Raw genomic sequence first — 23706 nt, forward strand, 5'->3', positions numbered from 1 at the left:
GATTCCGTGGAAAAGAGGATGCAGGAGATGGTAAGGAAATACAGATGCCCCAGAGAAGGGGCCTGCTAATAAGCTATGCAGACTCTTCTGTAACACAGCTCTCCCGGGCACTTTTCTGCAGCTAAAAAATAAATTTATATTTTATAATTATTTTTTAAGAATGTGACTTTCGGGGGCACCTGAATGACTCAGTTGGTTAAGCGTCTGACTCTTGATTTTGGCTCAGGTCATGGTCTCACGGTTCATGGGATTGAGCCCTGTGTCAGGCTCTGTGTTGAAAGCCTGAAGGCTGCTTGGGATTCTCTCTCTCCCTCTCTCTCTCTCTCTCTGCCACTCCCCTGCATGTGTGAACTGTCTCTCTCTCTCTCTCAAAATAAATAAACATAAAAAAAAAAAAAAGAATGTGACTTTCAGACAAAGCCAAACATTTAATCACAGCACAATGCCTACGTATTTTCCAATCCTTTTCTGCTTCCATCTTACCAGAAAATAATAATAATAATGACAATAATAATAATAATAAAATACAGGCACCTTTGTGCAGAACTGTGTGCTCATCTGTAACCAATTCTGCTGAGAAGGCAGTCTGCCCCATTCTGCTATGAAGCCAAGTCCTCATCCAGGAGGCAGATTTGAATCCCCCCCCCCATTCATCAGCATACACCTGAGAAGTTTAAGATTGAAGGAAGTCAAGCTTTGGTTCACTGTCCCAGGTCACAGGGCAGGGCTATTTCAGCCTCCCTCTCCGTTCCCGAGTCTCTCTGTGTGCCCTGCTAGGGGTGCTATGGCTCCTTCTCACCAGCCTTCTCACTGTTGTCACTGTGCTTGGCCTGTCGCCTCTGCTGCACCAGCTGCTTGTCCAGTTCCCGGAGCTGCTTCAGAAAGCCCCGGTTGGGTAGGACACAGCGGTTCTTGGCCACTTGTTGAATGGCGTCCACCAGGGTCATGTTCTTGTGAATCATCAGGTAGGCCAGGACCAGGGTTGCTGAACGGCTGCGGCCCATGACACAGTGAACCAGGATCTTACCTGAAATGCAGTGGGAAGAAGAGGTACCACACTATACTGGTAATCATTGCATTCTTCACCACCGTGTGCTCTCGGGGGGAGGGGGGGAACACAGATTTCCCTTAAGAATATCATTGATGAAGCAATACAAATTAATTTTTATCAAATTTCAGCCTTTGGTTACACTTCTGCTTAATATTTTGCGTGATGAAATGGTATGTACACTTAAAGCACTTGGGCTGAGTGCCAAAGTAAGATGGTTATCTCAAGAACAAGCACATAGGAGGTAGAGTTGCAAGCTGAATTAGCCACTGTTTCATGAAACACTGTTTTTACTTAAAAGAGCAAATGACAGAAAAACCATGATAATTCACACTTGGATATTTGGCAGACTTTGTCTCAGAAGTGAACAAAGTAGGGAGCCTGGCTGGCTCAGTTGGAAGAGCATGCAACTCTTGATCTCAGGGTTGTGAGTTTGAGCCCCACGTTGAGCGTACTGATTGCTCAAAAATAAAATCTTAAAAAAAAAAAAAAAGTGAACAAAATAGGCCTTTCATGTCAAAGGAAATAACCAATGGTGTTTGTTGCCAGTGAAAAAATTCAGGCTTTTGAGGAAAATAGAATTTTGGAAAACTTGTATCTATTACTGTGGGGTTGACAGTTTCCCAATACTTTTAGATTTTTCTGTTAAGATTGGTGGTGATATTAACAAATGTGTTCTTTTGATAACATACAATGAAAAGTGTCAACATTTGGAAGATCTACATAACTTAGTGAACCAATATTTTCCAAATGACCAATGTGGGATATTACAAAGTCATGCGTGAGCAAAAAAAATCCATTCAAAGTGCAAGACAGACCAATGGATTTTCATATAACAGAGTACGTATGAAGTTTATGTATATGGTTTCCGATTGCAAGGCATCATAGCTAGCCTTTAAGAAACTATTACTTGACAAGTTTTGGTGTAGTATTAAAGAAAAATATCCATAATTACCAGAAAAGGCTATTAAAATATCCTTCCCTTCTCCATCTACATGTCTGAATGAAGCTGGATTTTCTTTATATACTTCAACCAAAACAACACCACCATGGCATCAGCTAGGCCTGGCTTCACAGTGTGAAGCAGTCTCTGCACCCTTCAGGTCTGCATTTGGTAGTGCTCTCGAGCTCACACAGTAGTACATCAATGTGCGTTATCTCATTTTATCCTTAACAGAAACTTCAAGGTTTCATTATCATCATTCCTGCCTCACAGATGGGAAACAGGCTCAGAGTGGTGAAATGACATGCCAGAGGTCACCCAAAAAGCAGGTGCCATGGCTAGAAATAGTTAAAAGCAACTTGTTACTGAGGCCCTTCTGTGTGCTAGCCGCTGGCCACTGTGCTCAGGGGACAGAGAAAGTAATGAGATTAGGCTCTCCGGCTGTCCCCACCAATGCCATCCCAGTGGCTGCCCTCTCCTGTGTTTGTGGGATAGGGGCAGCTTGAGCTATGTGACTTGTGACCCCAGTGATGTCTCTTCCTGAGTCTCAGGCCTGTGGCTCAGAAGGATGACCAAAAAGACACTTATGAACATCACTGAGCTTATGGAACATCAGGATATGAGAACAGCTTGTTGAAGAATACTTCTGAACAGACATGGCTCCCCCGTGTCCTTCTCACCGCCACCCCCTCACCTGTGCCAGGGGACCATGCCCAGGACCATGCCCAGGCAGAGTGAGAAATCCAAGAGGGCCTGACCATCAGGCACAGGATTCTCTCTCCCCTCCTCCCAGCTGGCAAGGCCTGCACATCTTGCCCATCAGGAAGAACTCCATGATGGCCTCTCCACACACACAGGGCTGGCGCAGAAAGGTGCTTCATAAGGAACTGTTCATTTTGTCACAATTCATTTTCACGAATCTCCACAAGCTTACCAGGCGGCCCTGCAATCCCACCTGCCATGATGCTGAGCTACAAGAGTGTGACCGCACCACATTTCCCTTGGGCACATTTGCTAGAAAGGAAGGCAAGAAGCAGGGCCTGCTTCTTTTTTGCTGGGTCGGATTTGGAGGAGGCTGGCCCTGGCTCTTGCATGGCATGGTTGTGCTCCTGGACTGGAATGTCTACCTCTGGCATTCTAATCCCCACAGACTGTTCCAGAGGCTGGCTGGCTTCTTGCCAGCTGTGCTGATAACTAAAGCGTTTCTTCCTCTCCTGGCAAAAAGGGTAATTCTTTCTGTCACGACTAAATGCTTGAAACAGACGAAAGCTGTAGTTCATTAAGTCTTTTGGGAGCCTGAAGTCTGTTAAGTGGGAGGAGGGGAGGGGAGAAAAATGGCAAAGGGAGATGGAGGGGGTTGGAAGAGAAAGGGGGAAGGGAGAGAAGGGCGTGCTCAGCTCCAGCAGAAGCTCCTGGAGCTGAATTTTGGTTTTACAAAAGCGGCGTGAATGCCCTCAGCCGTGTGAGCTTGGTAGGTAGGTCTTCCTCCCTTGGTAAAGGGCCTGTCTCAGCACCCTCCAGGCGCTGCTGTCTCTTTGCTCTGTGGCTCTGCTAAGCACCACCCTTTGGGGCCCAGCATTGGGTGGTAAGAAAGCTCTCAGAGGGTTCAGGAGACAAGGGCAAGGAGACCTGCACGGGGCCTGCTCCCGGCATGGCCCATACTGGAGAAACTAGGAGGCTCTCTGTTAGACACCAGCCAGAGTTAGGGCCCTAAGTGAAGGCAGCTTTGTCAGGGCACACATTTCCTAGATCAGTGGCTTTCACTTCTTTGTGTGCCCCCTGAATACACAACACACAGTTCACAGTTTACGTGTACATAGCCCTACCTCGCCCCCAGATCATCCAAGTACATTTTTACATAGCTTACCATACTCGATCAGCACGACAGACTGATGATGAAATTATCATCTCCATTTTACAGAAGAGATAATGTGCAAAGAAGTGAGCGGCCCTGTTTGCACAGCTGGGAAGTGACAGAACCATGCATGATTTGAGACCAGGCTCCCTGACACCAGATTCAGAGCTCTGTGTGATATCACAAGTGTGTGTGTATCAGACAAAAGTTCCACAAGGTAATATGAACTTTTACTACGTGCAATGCATGCTGCTATATTCAATTATTGTCTAATCAATTCATTTTTTTTAAGGCAATGCTGGGTGCACTCACTAATCTCATTTTATGACACACCAATAGGTCACAATCTATGTTTGAGAAATGGTGATTTCAATTTAATAATTCCCCTTAGCCTTTACCAAAAGGTGAATTCCCACAGTCTTATAAAGAAAACCCACATCCAGAATCTCTGCTGCTCCCCAATTGCGTATTTTCAACTGGTGACCAAAAGATAGGCCTCTGTCACTCAAATCGTATATACAGGCCAAGCCTGTTACCCACCGACCCCACCAACCCCCACCCTCAACTCAACCCCACCCCTGCCAGCTGTGCCCTCTCATAAACAGCCTCCTTCCTTGGTTTTGGGGGATGCTCTTTGCCTGTCTCTTGCTCACTCACCTCCCTCAGCAGCCTGCAAAGGCAGCATTCATACTTCTCCCAAAACACTTCTGGGGGTGTGGAAGTCATCAGAAGAAGGGTCCACGTTGTGTTTTGAACTGCTGGGGGCCAGGCCTGTGTGTGCTGCGGTAGGGCAGGGGATCCTTAAAATACCCTGAATATCTTGTCTGGTTAAAGCTTGGAGGCACCAGAGGACCACGCTCCTGCTCAAAAGCAGACTCGCTTTGTTTATTCATACCTGCCTTAGCCATAATAGATTTTAAGATGCCTTCAGAAGCAGGCTGTGGACTGTTTAAGAAAAAGAAAGAAAGAACAAACAGAGAGTGGTGATACTAAAATCTGATCTTTAGAGCCTTACAGTATCTGCCCTGGGATTTCCTAGAAGATTTCATTAAATTAAGCCCACACTACTTCACCTCTGAGGATGCCATGGCAGGAGGAGTGTAGGCAGTCCAAATGGGGTTCCCATGGCAGTATTTTGTCAGTACTTCTTTCTCTGCTGAAGAATGACAAGTTGTTTCAGATGTCATAACCAGCAGGAGTGCCTCACCTTTCATGATTTTTGGTGACCTCTTATACAGTTAGGTCACCGAGTGCTCAAAATAAGAGCAAAGGACTCTCCTGAGAGGTCCGAATGACAGAAGGAATTCCCGCTGGCCTCTGATCAGCTCTGTGACCCTGGGCACATCACTTGGCTTCTCCAGGCCTCTGTTTCCCCAGCTCTTGGGGAAAAACACTGGACTAGATTATTTCTGAGATTTTCCAAGAGTGACTGTGGTTGCCTGGGGAGTTCTTTCGGAAGAGATGCGTCAGGGTAGGATAGGGGTGGGAGTGGGCCCCATGGGGCTCACTACAAGCCCTGGGCACAGCTCTACAGCACCACGAGAAAGGTTTTTTCAACAAGAATAAACAAGACTGGATGTGAGGGGCAGCAGTGAGAAACAGTGTACGCTTGGCTGAAACTAGCCAAGGAAGAACAGGAAAGACAAGAGAGGGGAGAGAGAGAGAGATGCCTTGCCTTTGGGCCAGACTGTCCATCAACACCTCTTACATCAAGAGTATAATAAGAAACATACGAGTGATCCTGGCTCTAAAATGCTACAGTAGTGTCCCCTAGATCTCCAATGAACGACTAGACACACCACATGGCATGAAGGCTGAGCACATGCCATCCCCACTGGATGGAGTCTATGACAATGTCATTGCTGGGCTAATGAGTATTTTTATTTTGTTACTCTGACTACTTAGCACAGGTTACAAACTGACAGTCACTGGATATCTTTTGTTTGGCCTTTGCAGTATTGTAAGAAGTTTTCAATTTGTTGCCAACACTTAAAAATTGGGCAATTTCACATTAAAATCCAGATTGGAAACTTTTCCTGAAAAATCAGATCTACCACATTTGCACTGATTCTCACAAGATGCTGCCTGAGACTGAATAGCAGCTGCCCCCTTTGGAAAATGTATGGGGCTCTCCACTTAGCTACAAGCACCCTCTACCCACACTCCTCTGCTTTCCACACAGCTAGCTTCATTTTTTTTTTTTACATTCCCTGCCAGACTCTGCAGAGTTCACATTTGATTTGAGCCCCAGACTTGAGGATATTCAATTGTGAAGGGCACTGAGAAGGGACCCCAGCCTCCCTCCTGGCAATGAGGTCATGTCCTGCTCGCTTCACTAGCCAACTATTCTAGTCCCACACTCCTGCCCACTGATTCTAATCCCTGCATGTTCTCTGATCTGGGCATATACTTTTCTCTCTTGACCCTTTCTTTGCTAGGTGCTTTTGACCATATGGTCCATTAGGACCCACACGGGCCTGACATTGCCACATCAATGTTCTGTGATCTGCCCAGGCCTAAGTATGACTTGAGAGCCCCATTCTTTCCTAATTTAGCAGGGTGGGGGGTGGGGGGTGAAAGACTCTAAAATGTTGTGCCAGGAACTGAAAACAAGCTGTCATACGAGTCTATTGTACTAGTTCAAAGTTGGAATGTCTTTTTTCCTTTTGGGATTGGAAACTTTATTATTATGATGCACACATGCTAGTGTGGTTATGTGCTTCATGGTGCACAACCTCTCTTTATCAAACACATCTGAGAACCTGCTGTGCACCAGGTTCTCTGCTAAGTGTTCTATGTGGGTTACTCCTGATCCTCATTATAACCTTTCAGGGTAAATATTTTCATCACCAGATTGAGAAACCAAGGCTTAGAGAAATCACATTGTTAGTAAGTTGTGAATTTGATCCCCCCACCCCCGTCTTCTCTAAAGCCTGCCAGACCCCTTCCATTAAGAGAAAGTTTGAAGATACAGTAATGGCAAAAGAGTACATTAAACAGAAACTGAAGGATTGGGTTGTTGTAGCTTTTTGTTTTTTCTTGTCAAATATGTTTTCAGTTAACTTCAAATAATCTGAGGCAAATTTTACCTCATGTTGATGAGTCAGAGTCCAGTTGCTTTTTGATACTGCTTGGAAACCCAGAATGTGCATAATACAAAAGATGGTCCATAAATAGACTCATAAAAGCAAGACTTTGAAATGAAGCATCCTTTAATATAAGCACTTAGGCTCTGTAGGTTTTTCTTCTTTTCATTGTGACATTGCTTTCTGAACCAAAATAATGGCAAATCCTTGGTGCCTATGGCTACCTGTGGGGCCAGGACCACTTTGGGATGGCCATCAAGGTCTGGGACTTGGCCTGCGCCCAACCTGCAGATTGCAAATTCCTGAAGCAGGCCAGCTGGTCAGGCAGTGAGCCTCATAATCCCAGACTCTTGTGGCAAGAAAGGGTTTCAGTAGCTGGATATCCTGAATTATGTGATGGTCCTATAAAGGAGTATGACGCGTGTGTCTGAAATCAGAGCACAGAGGAGGGAGTTGAAGTCCCTCTGGCCTCTATAAAATGCCCTGAGTTACACCCTGCAGCAATAACTGCATATTATTTTACCCCCAATGCATACCTAAGCCATGCCTTTCTCTCTAAAATAGCCTTGTAGACTTAACCTGGATTAGACCAGCTAAAACTGTATTTTGAGTGCAAGGACTAGCACTGTGATTTTAAAAAATGGATAATTGGGGCACCTGAGTGGCTCAGTCAGTTGAGCAACCGAGTTTTGGTTTCAGCTCAGGCCATGATCTCCCAGTTCATGGAATCTGAGCTGAAATCAAGAGTCGGACACCTGACGGACTGAGCCACCCAGGCACCTCCACATGGTTTGTGGGATTGAGCCCCTGCACTGGAGTCTATGCTGACAGCTTAGAGACTCCTCGGGATTCTCTCTCCCCCTCACTCTTTGTCCTTTCCCTGCTCTCTCTCTCTCTCTCTCTCTCGCAAAATAAATAAACTTAAAAAAAAAAAAAAAAAGAATGGATAATTAACCTTGGGAAACTTGGACACCATGAGTGCAAAACTCAGATTCTCAAATATATTTTGCCATATATAAAGGCTAGATTGTCAGCTTTCTATAGGAGGCCTAACTAGACGGAGTATGTGGGAAGGAGGGGATTGGGGGAGGCTGCCAGCTTGGTTGGTTGGCAGGAAAATCTGAAGTCTCTCCATAGATTCCCAGTCAAGTCAGCTTCCTGAAGGTTTTCTGGCATTGAAGCCCCTAGCTATTAGTCAGGTTTGGGCGCAGGCACAATTAGTGTCTGGGCTGTAGTCCCAGGTTTGAGGGCATCCAGACGTCCCTGCTGCTCCAAGGATTGCTGATGAGCCTTAGGGGATTGGGATTCAGGCCAAAGGCCTTTCCTCTGAACCCTCCCGATCCCGATTCCCCACAGAGGCGATCAAGGCCCAAACCCCACCAGCCGCATGCTCAGTGTGGTTCTTGTGTTCCTGGGCCTCAGACATTCCCAGCTTAATCACACACAACCCCCGCAGAACCGGCTTCAACAGTGTGCAGATCCCGCCTCCAGCCAAGGTGAGGGGCGGGGCTCGTGGGGCGGGGCTTCGTGGGGCGGGGCTTCGTGGGGGCGGGGCGGGGCGGGGCCTCGGGCGGGTTTGTTGGGGTTGGACCACCAAGGGTCACAGGTCTCTTACTGTGGTCGTGGCTGAGCGCTGCGTCGATGAAAGCGGCCGCCGGGTAGAAGAAGACGCTAAGGTCGAAGGTGGGCAGGTCGTCCGCCTCAACACCGTGGTATTCGATGGCCATGTCGCTGTAGTAGTCGGGCCCAGTGTCCACGTTCCAGCGGCCGTGGGCTGCATTCAGCACGTGCGTGAAGCCCGCCTTCTGCAGCCCGTAGCGGTCCAGTGCCGTAGCTCTGGGCACGAGGGGAGAGGCTGGTTGGCTAAGTGGTGTCGTAGCCTGGATCTAGGGTGAAACTCGGGGCCCGCCAATGGGTTTATGCCATCAGTTCCAAAATAAAACCTAGTCACTGCAGTGAAGGACTTCCCTGGTCCAAAACCCTGATTACTGACCCCTTGACCGCTTGTTTCTGGATAGGCTGGTTCGAGAAGGGAGAGAGTGGAGGGTGGGGTAGGTGAGCTAATCGATTGTCCATTCATTTTTTCATCATTCACCATAAACAGAAGAGCTTAGTGCTAGACACTATGGTGGTTGCAGGAGTGCACTTGTTACCTGCCAACTCCCCTAGAAGACCGCCAGAATAATCTGTTCATCCAGCAAAGCTGAATGTAAGGGAGGGGGTCACCTTCACAGAGCCTCAGGAAACCCTTTAAAGCAGGTCGCTCCTCTGAACCTTCCAGACGTTTATAGGGTTTGGTGGGCTGGGGCTGGAACGACTGATTTAAGATGGTGTTACAGTGCAAAGATTTTATTGAGATTGGGCAAAATTCTTGACATTGATGTTCACAGGGTTGGTGAACACGGTGCAGAACCCTTGCTTTGATAAGTGAATCATTGCCTAGTTTGGCAAAGCGTTTTTCTAAGGAGAGGTATTTGAGCTGTCTATTGTTTGAGTTGATTTCAGGAGCCAACAGTGAAGTTATTTTCTGATTTATAGCCTTACCTTTCTAGACAGGAATTTCCAGGAAGAAAGAATAAAGTCATGTTGAAGTAGGTGGCCTTGGAATATGCGGCAGAGGTAGGTTGTCAGAGGAACCAGGAGTTATTTCTGTCTAGAAGGGCCAAGGGAGGCTTTATGGGAGAGGGCTGTTTGAGTTTGTCTTACTACAAATGTTAACATGGTGATGGAGGGGAAGAGGGAAGCAAGGGCAGGGAATTAGCACTACTTACAGTGTGGAGGCTGGAGATAATGAAGCCCTTTTAGGAAATGCTTATTATTTCCTGCAGTCAGTCATTTATCACAAATAATGATTTAAAATCTATTGTGTGCCTGTCACTGTCCTGGGTGCCGATGGTGCAACAGTGAACAGGTTAGTCAAGGTCTCTCGGGACCTCACTCTCAGACACTGCACTCCCTTCTACCTCAAACCCACTATGACTGAAGGATGAAATAGCAAAAAAGTGGGGCAACTGGGTGGCTCAGTCTGTTGAGCATCCGACTTCGGCTCAGGTCATGATCTCACGATTTGTGGGTTCAAGCCCTGCATCAGGCTCTGTGCTGCCAGCTCAGAGTCTGGAGCCTGCTTCAGATTCTGTGTCTCCCTCTCTGCCCCTCCCCTGCTCATGCCCTGTCTCTCTCTGTCTCTCAAAAATAAATAAATGTTAAAAAAAAAATTTTTAAGTTCAGATGGCAGTAAAAGCTGTGCTGATGACTGTGGTCCTGCTTTATGTAAGGTGATCAGGCAAGGCCTTGCCAGGAGGTAGTATTTGAGCTAAGACTGAGGGATAAGAAGGAGTTAGGCAGGGGTAGAGTTGGAGGAAAAGTGTTTCATCCAGGCCTAGGGAACAGCAAGTGCCAAGAACAGAATGGAAACAAGCATGGCTGCAGTAGCAAGGGGGATAGTGGTACAAGAGGAAGTTGGAGAGATAGGCAGGGGCTGGGTCATGGTAGACCTTGTAGGCCAAGGAAAGAGTTTGCATTTTACTCTAAGTGTGGTGGAACATCACATGCTACAGAGGGTTTAAGGAAGAGGTGAACATTGTTTACTTTTTTAAAGACCAGTCTGGGGATGTGTGGAGATGGATTGGAGAGGGGGAAAATGGAAGCAGGGAACTCTGTTGGAGACTGTTGCAGTTGTACAGCCAGGAGAGGAAGGTGGTTGGACCAAGGTGGGATCACAGCAGGGCTTGCTGAGGGACTGGGAGAGGGGCAGGGAGGAGGAGGCTGGTATGGCCAGAGCATAGGATGTGAGAGGAGAGGAGAGGAAAGTCTGGAGGAGTGTGAGGTTGGAACACGGAAGTGCTTGGATCTGTATTTGGGGCGGGGGGGGGGGGGGGGGGGCGGGTAGGGGCGGGGGTCAAGGAGAGTGGTTGAGGAGGGGTGATCCCAGCTAGAATTTAACAGCACAAAGAGCAGTCTACAGCTCAGGAAAGATGACAAGGGCCTGGAACCATAATAATAAGAGGCCAGAAGTGACATTTTGCTCCAGCTGAGGACTCATCTCAAGGTCACTGGTAAAAGGTAGACAGAAGGGACCATATTGGGTACCAACAGTGATCAATACCCTGGGCCAAGAGGAGCCTTGCAGCAGGAAACATGCCACGGCCCCTTGGCCAAGGGCCCCCCATCTGTTGCTGGTTTCCTGGAGCTTTTTCTTGGTCGTGAGAGGAACCATGATGGAGTCCAGTGTTTGGGAAAGAGAGATCCAAACACAGGCATTGAGCTTTTAAAAACATTTGCAAACAGCCCATTGGAATTGAGCTGTGGAATGGTGGAGAGTTCCACCAACCCCCTCAGCTAGACTTTGGTGCTGCCATCCTGACTATGGACTACATTCTGCTTTCAGTTTTTCCTCAGAAAGACCTGTTTTTCATTTTTCTTCTTGTCCCAAAGTATGCATACAACAAACGTTATGCTTTTGGGACATAGATCTGTGCTCAATTAATGCCTCCACTAATGCAGTCCATCTTGCTGAGCAGCAATCCACCTCACTTTGAGGTTGAGCTCAGTGGAAAAATTAAAATGAACTGTCCTTGACAGGAAGTTCCTACCCACCATAAAGACTGTTATCTCTGGGTTCAGCAGCTGGGTTTCAACATAATCAAATAGTAGTTTGAATAAATAGCAATTTGCACTTTGTCGCTTTTGGGGTCAAGGATCAGGGTAAATATGTGACAAGACTCGTTGCATGACACCTCCACAGTCAGACCACAGAGCTGGTTTTAGCTGTCCAAGGGAGAGAAAAGGGCTCCTGGGGAGGATCAGACCTGGTGGGTGTCTGAGGCCCACTGCAGGTTTTGGAGCGTCATATGGCTACGTGAGCCAGGAAGGGAGGCGGTGTCCTTACACACCACTCTGGGATTTCCCCCAGTTTCCTCATTCAGAGTCCTCCTCTCCTTTCCTCCTTATTTACTCAGAGTCGAGTTGAGAGCTCAGAAGAGTATCCATGGCAAAATGAGGATCTGCAAAGAGCAAGTCTTAGTAGTCTTGGTATATAGTGGCTGTGATGGAGGCAGATCCCCAATTGGTCCAAATGCCTGGCTCAGCAATTATTGGGAGTAGGATGGGTCAGAGGGTTCTCCCTAGCACTGTATTGTTGTTTTCTTAAATTTTAGGGCCATCTGCTTATGTATGTTATGTGGGGAAGAGACTAAGAAATATGCTTCTGCTTTGGAGAAAAGCTCAGGAGAAAAACAGACTTGCCAACTTACCTCTAGAATCTAGATGATGCAGGAGCCTTAGTTTCTGGTTGAGTTAAAAATCCTTATGTAAGCAATTTGTTTATTTAAGAAATTATGTCATAAAAATGTGTCATCTGATTACAAAAATAACACTTGCTCAGTGCAGATTATGAAAAACAGGGGCGCCTGGGTGGCTCAGTCAGTTAAGCATCCAACTTTGGCTCAGGTCATGATCTCACAGTTTGTGGGTTCGAGCCCTGTGTCGGGCTCTGCTCTGACAGCGTGGAGCCTGGAGCCTGGAGCCTGCTTCCTATTCTGTGTCTCCCTCTTTCTCTCTCTCTCTGCCCCTCCCTGCTCATGGTCTCTCTCTCTCTCTCTCTCTCTCTCTCTCAAAAATAAGTAAACATTAAAAATTTTTTTAAAAATATGAAAAACATATTCCTTCCCACATGCAAAAAAATCACCTGCATTTCTACCACCTAGAAATAAAGTCTCTTTGCTTTTTGATATAAGATTCCTCAGTTGCTTTTCTATGCATAGATTTAGATATTTTATATAGAGATTTGTTTGGGGGGTACAATACTACATGTAAGTTTCAAAACCTTTGACATGGTGATAAATTGTAAACATCTGCCTCTGTCGACATACAGCCTTCAATAGCGGCCTGCTGTTCCATTCTGTAGGGCAATCTCAATTTTACCTCACCAAGCCCCTACCTCTGGATATTTGTCTCCTCTCTCCCCCTCTTGCTCTTGCTCTCTCTCTATCTTTATCTCTTTCATGAAGAGGGAGTGGCAGGCATTATAAGAAACACTATAAATGAACAACTTTGCTTTATTTCTTTGGGCACATCTCTGATTATGTCCTTAGAAGAAATTTTAAGTAGAATTTTGGGGTCAATGGGTATGAGCATTTTTAACACATGTGCTGTGTTGCTAAATTATCCTCCTTAAAGCTTGCTCATTTTGCATTCTTTGCTAATTTCACTGGCAAAAAAAAAAAAAAAAGGAAGAAGAAGAGGAAAAGATATCTCATTTTCATTCATTGTAGCAATAAGGCCGGACATTTTATCACACATTTGTTGGACTCATGCAGTTTACTTTTGAAGAACATTGCCGTATCTCTGTTTCTGACCCAATTCCCTTTATCTCCTCTCACTGTGAACCTCTGGCCTGGCCCTGGATTCTTACTGCAGATTGGAGGGCCAGAGAAGTGACTCCCCTCTTGCATGGCCCAGTTTCCTCATTCGGAGTCCTCCCCTCCTTCCTCCTTATCTGGCCTGACCCAGCCTCCTTTCAGCTCCTCTGAAGTTCCTTCAGGAAGCTTGTTTCAACCCACTACCCTTGAGGAATGGCGAATAAGAGCACTCTTGGTGAAGCAGTCTCCTTGGGCAGCACTCCTGACATTCCACTTTTCCAGGCCTCTTGCCGCCCTGCTGATCCCCAGCCGAAATACCTCAGCATCCACCCCAAAGCCCATTCCGTCCCACTCCCCGGGGTGTATGCTCTGCCGCAGAGGGGAGGAGGGACATGCATGTATACATCTATTCAAGCCCTCCCTCAGCTCCCTTGTGGTGGGAAACCAGCTGCTCCCACATTGTCAGGATTCTACATTGGGCACTGAAGAAAGTCCACCAGTGACTGGGCGTTCTCCATATCCTTGTGTCTGTGAGGACCCACCTATTTCCTGCACCTGACTGTGGACTCTTGTTTGCCAATAGCCCGTATCCTGTACTCTGGCACCCTGTTCATTCTGGTGCATATGACACTTTGGTGTTCGCGTGTTATTTCATGGGCATGACCCTGATGGAGACCTTCTCCTTTGGAGTCTCGACCACACCTACTGCTTACAGGTGGATTTTAAAAGCAGGCATATTTCTAGCTTTTGATCTCCATCAATTCTCCATCAATTTCATCAATGAAAGTGAAATTCCCTGGCTTTCTAGTTTCTTGGGTGTTCTTGTTACTTGCTGACGATGAAACTGTTTGGTTTTGAGGCCCTTCAGAACACACAGGGCTGGCAGGTGCAGTTTATACACTTACACTGCTGCACGAGCTAAAACAACTGAACCTCTGGGACCTTCAGCTTTCTTTCTTTGTCAAACTGAACCAATTACACTGGCAGTACTTTTCCTTACAGGATTCTTGTAAATTGAATGATGCCATACTCGAGTTTCTTTGAAAGGTTAAAAGATAAATTTAAGAGAAGAAAGCAGTAGAAAGATGTACAGCAAAATGTTATCAGTGGCTATCTCTGGGTAAAGGGATTATAGAGAATTTTAATTTTCTTCTTTTTGTCTGTGTTTTGTAAATATCCGTGATGAGTAGGTCATATATTCACTTAACATGCAAGTGTTTACCATGATTTTTATTGATGTTTTCTTAGTTCTTGGGAGACACTGGCTATTCAAAGATATAAGGTGACTCCAGCATTTTTAATTCTTGTTAGATATCCCTTCATCATCTGCCCCAAGAAGGGAGGCTAAGAGGGGAAAGAGAATACTCGGAGGCTTGGATTTGAGAAGTGATATTGTATTAATAATTACACTAGGCATTTTGCTAACCATGAAAGTTGATGTTGCTTCAGGCCTTCACTGAGAAGCCCACTGGAAAAGCCCAGCCACGTCTCCCCATTCACTTTGCCCATGACTGGTGCCCAGTTGTATCTAAGTCACCTTTGGTACTTGGAGGTTCAGAATCCAGGCTTTCCAACTCTTTCCACTAACATTCAGCACGTTAAATTGGCAACCGTGGCTGTTTTCACTGCATCCTAAACCACAGTCCACCCTGGAGAAGCAGGTCAAGTTTGAGCTCTGCTTGGTGCCTGAAGGCTGAGTTAATTCCTTCTTTTTGTGGGGAAAGGTTGCAGCTGTCCAGGTGTCCGGGAAGCCCTCTCAAAGGCTGAGGGCCAGCTAAGCTGACTGACTTGCTTTCTCCTCACTTTCCAGCCTCCTCAACTACAGGCCAGGCCTGGAGATGCCTCTGCTTTCAAGGCTGTTGGTCTGGTTGGGAGGAGAAAAGCAGAAAGGGCAAGATAGCAAGACCACTTGAAAGTGAGCTCAGGCTGAGTAGGGCTGACCACAGGGAGGAATCAGGCTTTAAGGGGAAGGGCAGCTGTCTGTTGATGACCTCGAAAGCCAGACCTTGGAGGCAACTATAGTTTTAATAAAAATGGAGAGCTGCTCAGCACCCCTGCCATTCAAGCAGCAGAGCAAGTTAGCGCCGTGGCGTTGGCTCACGGGGATGCTGACATCAGGAGGGAGAAGAGAGATTTCTCAATTTTCCTGTTCCAGCCAAGCCTATGGGAGGCTGTCCTGCCTGGGAATTTGCAATCACTTTGACAGTAACCAGGATATTTCCCCTCCTGCTGACTACAAGGGAAAAAAAGAAAAATGAAAAAAGATTTCTCTAAGCAAATGAAAAATGTGAATGAGATTAAAGAGAGAATATTTAAATTACAGAAACTCAGTGCTTTCAAGCATACTCAAGCACTTTTGAAGCACCCATTTAGGGACTGCTGATTGATAAGAGGCGATGAATTATTCTTATCTCATCATTGACGCAAGTCCCTGGCTCTCTGGAGGGCAACACTTGGTTAACCTAATTTGAATCTAATTTGAATGACTTAAAAGTAATAAAACAAGTATGTGCTTGAACCTAATGAAGCCTAATTTATTTAATAGCACATTTCTTAAGGAATTTTATTTTAGAGCTGGAAGAGACCTTTGAAATCATCCTTGTATTTTACAAATAAAGAAACTGAGTCCCAGAACAGTAAAATGTTTTGCCAAAGGCCACACATAATGACCACCAGCACGGGGGCTTGAACTCTGTGCCCTGAATCCCATTTGAGGCCTTTTGCCCTACTCCATCCATGCTGACCCTACAATTCCCACTTGTAGCAGATTCAGACCCCCTACCTAGCTGTGGGAAATGGGTGGGAAGAGGGTGGCTGTGCCTGGAGCCAGGATGACATTCTGGTGAAAATCTCTGATCATCGGCCCGTTTTCTTGTCCCAGTGCCTCCACTGATCCAGCACACTCGACACCACCCAGATCCTCACAGGGCTGCAGTGGTGGTGTCAACTCTGCCCTCCCCGGGCTGGTAAGCAATAGGGACTTCGAGTCATCAGGCACTCCACGTGGTGAATCCTCTCGGGATAATCTTGGCTTGAGAAAATGCTGTAGAAGTTCTGAAATCCACAGGCCCATTGGGTTTTGGTGTGGCACTGCCTCCTTAGGCCTCAGGCCACCTGGGTTCCTGGAAGGCCAGGACAGTATCTGTGGGGGCAATTGAGGCACGAGCCTGAAAAAGCCCATTAGGAGGTAACTTCCTTGCAGCCTGAACTTGAGTTCATGATAGCATCTCATGGGAGAAATTTGACCAGGAGTGTTTCCCGTTTCAAGGCTGCCCTTAACACAGAAGGACCTTAATGGCAAAGCACAATGACAGTTCTTTATCTTTTACACTGTGAGCTGAGTTTCCAGAACCTGCCTGATCTGTAATAGTTCACACTTATTGGGTGTGCCACACACGGTGCTAAGTGGCATATGTATTAACTCATTGAATCCACATCTTATAGGTAAAGAAATTGAATCTCAGAAAGCATGAGGGACTTGCCCAAGGCCACATGGAGACCAGTGTTTGACTAGGCACTGTGGCTTCGGAGCAGATGCTCAGCCCTTCTGCCTCTCTCCATGAAGAAGCCCTTGAGGGAAGAGGAGGGAGAAAAAGTGACCTGCTTCTTTGGGCTAAGTCTGGTCCCCAGAGGGTCCCAGGCATCACCAGCTACCCCAGGACATCCATCCTCACTCCTGGATCCTAACCACCCTCACTTCCAGAGCCTTGATACTTACCTTTCAAAAATTGTAGGTGCTTTTAAGGAAAGGAAGAAAAAATCAAGCTAAATGCAACTTTCAAATTAAAACTGAGACTTTGTGCATGAGGAGCCAGCCGTGAGCTTTTTGCTGCTTTGGGCAACACCTACAGAGAGACCAAGAAACAAAGGCAACCTTGCCTGCTCTCAGCAGGGTTTTAACCTCCATGTGGCTGCATTGGCAGTGGAATTAATTGCTCTCTCAATAAGCATTTGTGAGTCTCATTAGCCTTGTAAGCTGGTGTCTAGGAGGGACCCTGAGCAGAGATGAGGACAAGCACCATGAAGCATCATGCCATGCTGACTTGTGCCCCCCCGTCCCCACTGTGCACGCAGGTCACACACACTGACCGTGGAGCCTGCCTAGACTGTATATGTGTGTGTTTGTTTTGGGGCTCTACCAGGCAGAGCTGGAATGAATCGAAAAGGCAGTAACATTTTCTTGGTTGAAGGAACAAGGTTGCGGTCAGATGTCAAGGAGGCAAGCATATCTTACTGCATCACACCCTGTTGTCTGGCACTCTGTTAACTAGAACTTGACTGTTTTGCTCAGACACTCAGTGGCTTCCTGAAGAGAGTCGCTCAGTGGGCATTCAGTCTTCCACAAGCTGGCCCTGACCTACCTTCCCGTGTTTCTTTCTCACTAGGTAACAATAATGATAACATTTGTATTTGTCTTACAAAACGTTCTCATATTCCATATTTCTTTGAATCTTCATACTGATCATTTTTGGAGATGAGGGCATAGGCCCAGAAAGGTAAAAGGACCCGCCCAAAGCCACTACACCTGCAGTAGATTGTGGCTGTGGTCGATTATGCATTACCACTTGGAATATTTGACAGGTTACACTTTCCTGTCCTATTAACATGAGGGTTTGGCTTGAACTTGCTTTAGCCACTAAAACGTGGGCAAAAGTGGCATGTGTCACTTCTGAGTCAGCTCGTGACTTTCCATGGCCCTTCTCTCCAAGAAACTGGCAATATCCCAGATAGGGGCTGCTCCGTCAGCCTGGGTCCTGAGGCCTAGAGTGACGTGGATGTGGAGCAGTAAGAATTGGCCCCCCATGGACGTGGCATGTGCATGAGAAATAACCCTCTGCTGTGGTAAGCCACCAAGACGTTGGGGTCATCTGTTACTGCAGCACAGCTAAGTCTGAGCTGACCACATGGCGGTCAAACATAGCTCAGTTCTAGACACCCTGAAAGTGTACATCTACCACATCTATCCCTGGTGTTCTAGACACACCATCCTGCTTATTCTCACCTCCGTGCATTTCTTCATCTTGCTCCCTCTGCCCAGAACTCTGTTGAAATCCTACCCATCTTCCAGAGTCATGCTTGGAATTCACCTCTTCTGTGACACTTTCTCAGAATCATAATAGTACCAAACACTTAGTGGCATTTACTTACTATGTGCCAAGCACTTTACTTGTTTTAATTCATTTCATATTCACCCCACGGAATGAGCCCTATCTCTGTTGCCACATAAAGTGAAGAGAGGTAAAATAAGTTGTCCAAGATCACATAAGTGGTGGCTGGCAGAGCCAAGACTCGAACCCCACACTCCTTCTATTCCACTACCCCTTCTCCTTCTGTTCCCTGTTACATTTCTACACATCTCTTCTCCGTAGCTATAAAACAGCTTCTTTATCTGATTGACCACATTTCTTTTTCTTTTCTTTTTTTTTTTTTAAGTGTTTTATTTATATTTGAGAGAGAGAGAGAGAGAGAGAGACAGAGTTCGAGCAGGGGAGGGGCAGAGAGGGAGGGAGACAGAATCCGAAGCAGGCTCCAGGCTCCCGAGCTGTCAGCACAGAGCCTGACGTGGCGCTTGAACCCGTGAACTGTGAGATCATGACCTGAGCCAGTCAGACGCTTAACTGACTGAGCCACCCAGGCACCCCTTTTCTTTTCTTTTTTTAAAGGTTTTAAGTAATCTATCACTTCTCGGCCTTTTGGCAAAGATCAAGTGACGATTTTAAATAATCTCTACACCCACATGCAGGGCTTGAACTCAGAACCCCGAGATCAAGAGTCACATGCCCCACCGTCTGAGCAAGCCAGGTGCCCCTTGACCACATTTTCTTGATCTGAGTTTAGGTATAAGTTATACCACTTACTGGTGGTATGACCTTGGGCTGGTCACTTAATTTCTCTGAGCCTCAGTTTCCTCTTTGTATTCCCCACAGCTCCTAGCAAGGTTCCCAGTAAATACTAACTGAGCAAATGGATAAACTTTCTGAGCCCTGGTTTGCCCATTTGTAGAATAAGAGTAATAATGGTACTTCCTTCATAGGAAGGCAGGTTGTTGAGTTTAAATGATGCCTAGCAACAGGGCACAACACACAGTAAGATATATACAATACGACAAGCTATTGTTATTAATTATTATAAGCTATAGGAAATGTAAATATAGTGTATCAAATACAGAGAAAAAACTTACTTCTCACTATGCAGATTGAGGAAAGCTAGCTTTATGGCAGAAGTGACTTGAGTGCTTTTTGCAGAATGTATAGAATCTGGACACTGAAAGGAGGTAGGGGGCAGGGCATTTTAGGCAAAGAGAACGGCATAGATAAAGAGCCAGAGACAGTGTAGATCTTAAAATCGTAATCTCTCTTCCCTCAGGTATACCACTATTAGGGTCATATCTAAGGAAATAATCCTAAATATGAAAAGATTTTATGCATAAAGATGTCCATTGCAGCATTAATTATAAAAGTGAGAACATAGAAATAGTGATATGTCCAACAATAGGGAAGTGGTTAAATAAATGACCTTACATCCACCTGATATATTATTATCTGATAGATAATATATTATAATTAAAAGTATGAGAAATATGTCATAAGGGAAAAGTTTATGAATGATGCTATGTGGGGAAAAAAAGATAAAATGAATAATCAATATGATTACAACTACATAAAAATAAGTTTTAAAACCAAAATAATACACAAATTCCAGCTGGAAATCCTGTCCCTTGATTTCTTATCCTTAAGAGTAAGGAGTAGCTTCAGAGTAATGGGGTTTGGTGATTGCTCTAAGAAATTTAAGTTTTCTTCCTTACATTAATCACTACTTTATTATTAGAGCTAACCTTTATTGAGTGCTCACTACGTACTAGGCACTGCACAGATACTTTACATAATTATCTCACTTAATCCATACAACCCAATGAGGAAGATTCTCTTGTTAACCTACTACAAATAGAGAAATTAAGACATATATTTATACAATAAACATATATTACTTTTATAATAGGAAAACCATATATTTACTGAATTTAATATTTTATAATTAAAAGATAAGAGATTCAGATCCTCGCCCCCCCCCCATTTTGCTACTTCAATGATAAAATACACATTGTTGTGCATATTTCCTTACATATTGATACTATTATTTCTAGAAATCACATTTCTTAAAGTGATATTTGGGGTCAAAATGTATGTGTACCTTTTTAAATTTTGAACTAATTTTGGAGTTAATCTTAGGGAAGTTGCAAAACCAGTACAGAGATTGTTTGGCAATAAAAAAGAATAAAATACTCGTCCATGCTATAACTTGGATGAACCTTGAAAACATTATGCTAAGTGAAAGAAACCAGACACAAAAAGTCATATATTATGATTCCATTTATATAGGAAATGCCCAGAATAGGTAAATCTATAGAAACAGAAAGCAGATGGGTGGTTGCCTAAGACTGAAAAGATGTAGAATGGACAGTTTTCAGGTGGTTTCCTTTGGAGGAGATGAAAATGCTTTGAAATGAGTGGTGCTGGTTGTACAACTTTTTAACTATAATAAAAAAAAAATCACTGAATCTGCACTTTAAAAGGGTGATTTTATGGAATGTGAGCTATATCTGAATTAAGCTGTTATTTAAAAAAAAGAAAACAGGGGTGCCTGGCTGGCTCAGTTGATTAAGTGTCCAACTTTGGCTCAGGTCATTATCTCATGGCTTTGTTGGTTCGAGCCCCGCATCAGGCTCTATGCTGACAGTGTGGGGTCTGCTTAGGATTCTCTGTCTCCTTCTGTCTGTGACCCTCCTCTACTCCCTCTCTCTCTCTATCTCTCTCAAAAATAAACTTTTAAAAAATTAAAAAAAAAAAAAACAGTACAGAGAGTCCCATAAACCCCTCACTGATGTTCCCCTAATGTTCACAACTGGGAAACGATTGGATAAATCAGAGTACAGCTCTCCTATGAGACAGTAAAAGTACCCATAGCATGATTCCTTTTTTTCTCCTAAAAATTATTTGAAAGAAGCAAAAACCCTTTATATGTGTGTGTGTGTTACCTTACATTTGCAGCAGCACACATAAAGTAGTGGGAGTATGAAAGTGAGCTTAATACTGGTTACTTGGTGGCAGAATTAAGGCGGACAGAGGGAGATTAGCAGTTTGTTTTTATAACCCTCTATTTAGTTTAATTTAGTATAAAAAGACATGTAATTTTTCTAACTTTTTCAATTTAGAAATATTAAGGAGGGGCACCTGAGTGGCTCAGTGGGTTAAGCATCTGACTTCAGCTCAGGTCATGACCTCGTGGTTCGTGAGCTCAAGGCCCACCTGGGCTCTCTGCTGTCAGCATGGAGCCAGCTTTGGATCCTCTGTCTCCCTCTCACTGCCCCTCCCCCACTCGTGCATGCAATCCCTCTCTCTTAAAAATAAACAAACATTGAAAACACTTTTAAATATTAAGGGGAAAAAAAGGCAAGGGATGCTGCCCCTGGATTTCCCATGACTAGGCAGTCATCTCCAGGTTTTATGCAGCATGGTGTTTATTAACATCACACACGCAGGGGTCCTACACCATCAGCTCCTGGGAGAGATGGAACCTGAGCAGGAATCCTGGGGAATAGATGGAGGAGTAGGAGTACTGGTTAAGATAAAAGCTTCTGGGTTAGTCAGAACTGCGTTTGAATCCCAGATTCTGCCACCTACTGAGCTGTGGACCTTGGACCAGTTGCTTAACTGCCCTGTCCCTTGATTTCTTATCCTTAAAATGGGAGTAATTGGATGACTTTCATTGGGCTATAATGAAAACAAAATGAGCTCACTCATGCAAGATGCTTAACACTGTGACTAGAACATGGTATTCAGTAAGTGAAAGGAATTATTATTATTAATATTATTTATAGTAGACATTTTCCAGTTGTTGGAGGAATGGGAAATGGTGGCTATAAAAATCTACAGGAGGGGACGGTGACCTCAACTTTGCTCGACCTACCATGTTCCCAACACATAAGTTGATGTGCTCCTGTGTCATCAATCTGAGAACTGACTTTGTTCTTGCCACTCTTATACCCAGCTAAAACAAAAGGCTCCGGTTCCCAGCCTCCCTTGCAGCTAGAGGCAGGGGAGGTCTTGGGAGACACTTTCTTCTGGAAAGATGCACTTACTTTCTCTTTATGTTTCTGTGGCCTGGATCCCACAGATGGTGGCTGGAGCTCTATCAGCACTATTGGCTCATGCAACAGCTTTGAGGAGGGAAACCATACCCTTGAGATGGTGGAGCAGAGCACAGGAGCCTGAGACGCTGATGACCCTGGAGTCACCATGCCAGCCCCAGCTTACCTTCCTCTGCACCTCTTTTATATAAAAGAGAAATAAACCTCTATGTTGCATAAGCCCTTTCTCTGGGTTTTCTATAATGTGAAGATAAACCCAGCCCTAATTGAGTTCTCACAATACAACTAACCCAAAAAGCAAAAGCTCATCTAGGAGGGAGTGAGGGGTGTGAGCTGGGGAGGGGCTGGCTGCCTTCTCCTGGGTGAGGCCAGAGGTGAGGCTTGGCCTGCACACTTACTCATCGCCGATGTAGAGCTGGGGCCAGACTTCGTTGACATGAGTGTACTGGGGACTGCCCTTCCAGAAGAGACGCTCCAGCTCAAAGGCTCCGGGGGTACAGTAGTCCTCTGCTTCTACCTCCCCCTCCACCTTCGGCAGCAGCCTCTTGGCAGATGGGTAGGCATTTTTGAGACTTGTCTTTGGTTCTCTGGATGTCATTCTGAAGCCAAGGGATTTTCTTTCGTTTCTGCAATTGGTCATGAGAGAGGGTCAGGATTTGAGTTAGCAGGAGGCAGAGGTAGGGAAAGGCCTTTACAAAAAGAGGTGGGAATAAACTGATCTTAAGATTCAACAGGCATTTCCCCTGCCTGCTGTGCTTCTGCTTCCTTTTCTCAGGCCACAGAAGTAACCAAGGAGGGCCATGATGGCAGTTAAACACTTCACCAACATTCCATTCTCCTTCAGCGCAGTAGTGCTGGGGGCCCTCTGACGTGGGCCGAGGAGGATTTGCAGCAGAGTCAAGACAGGCTTCAAGCCTCAGAAATCCCTGTGGGCAGCCAGTCCCTTGCCTCCTTTCTTTTAGCTTTTACCCCTTCTTTGTTCCTAGTTTTTCCTTTATCTGACTAAAATCTGCTGGTTCTGACCATTTTGAATCCTAATAGGAAGGGCCAGAAGATTCCTACCATTCCAGGCCTGGGATACTCAACACCTGCAGGGAGCCATTAGCCACGGGACAGGGCACACCTGTAAATCCAGAGCCCATTTGAGCCAAGCAGCCATGCACATTCTGGAATCTCCAGGAGCCCTCGGGTAGAAGGAGGCTTGGCTGCATGAGGGTTCCTCAATGCATTAGGACAGTTGAAGGCAATGTTGTTGGCTGCTCTCACG

General features: G+C 45.5%; 1 protein-coding gene across 3 annotated transcripts in view; it reads right to left on the reverse strand.

The window, feature by feature from the left end:
- Window positions 1–408: 408 nt before the first annotated feature.
- Window positions 409–23706, reverse strand: part of DUSP29 (dual specificity phosphatase 29) — a 35658-nt gene continuing 12360 nt past the window's right edge. For all 3 annotated transcript variants that reach the window (XM_019444627.2, XM_019444628.2, XM_019444630.2), the window contains 3 exons: window positions 22838–23065; window positions 8548–8768; window positions 409–1027 (listed from right to left, as the gene is read on the reverse strand). In XM_019444627.2, the coding sequence (XP_019300172.2) occupies window positions 783–1027; window positions 8548–8768; window positions 22838–23065 (694 nt within the window). In that variant the 3' untranslated portion in view covers window positions 409–782. The remainder of the gene's footprint in view (window positions 1028–8547; window positions 8769–22837; window positions 23066–23706) is intronic.

The sequence above is a fragment of the Panthera pardus genome, unplaced genomic scaffold (genome assembly GCF_024362965.1).
Source record: "Panthera pardus isolate Hobbes unplaced genomic scaffold, ASM2436296v1 HiC_scaffold_22, whole genome shotgun sequence".
Lineage (NCBI taxonomy): Eukaryota > Metazoa > Chordata > Mammalia > Carnivora > Felidae > Panthera > Panthera pardus.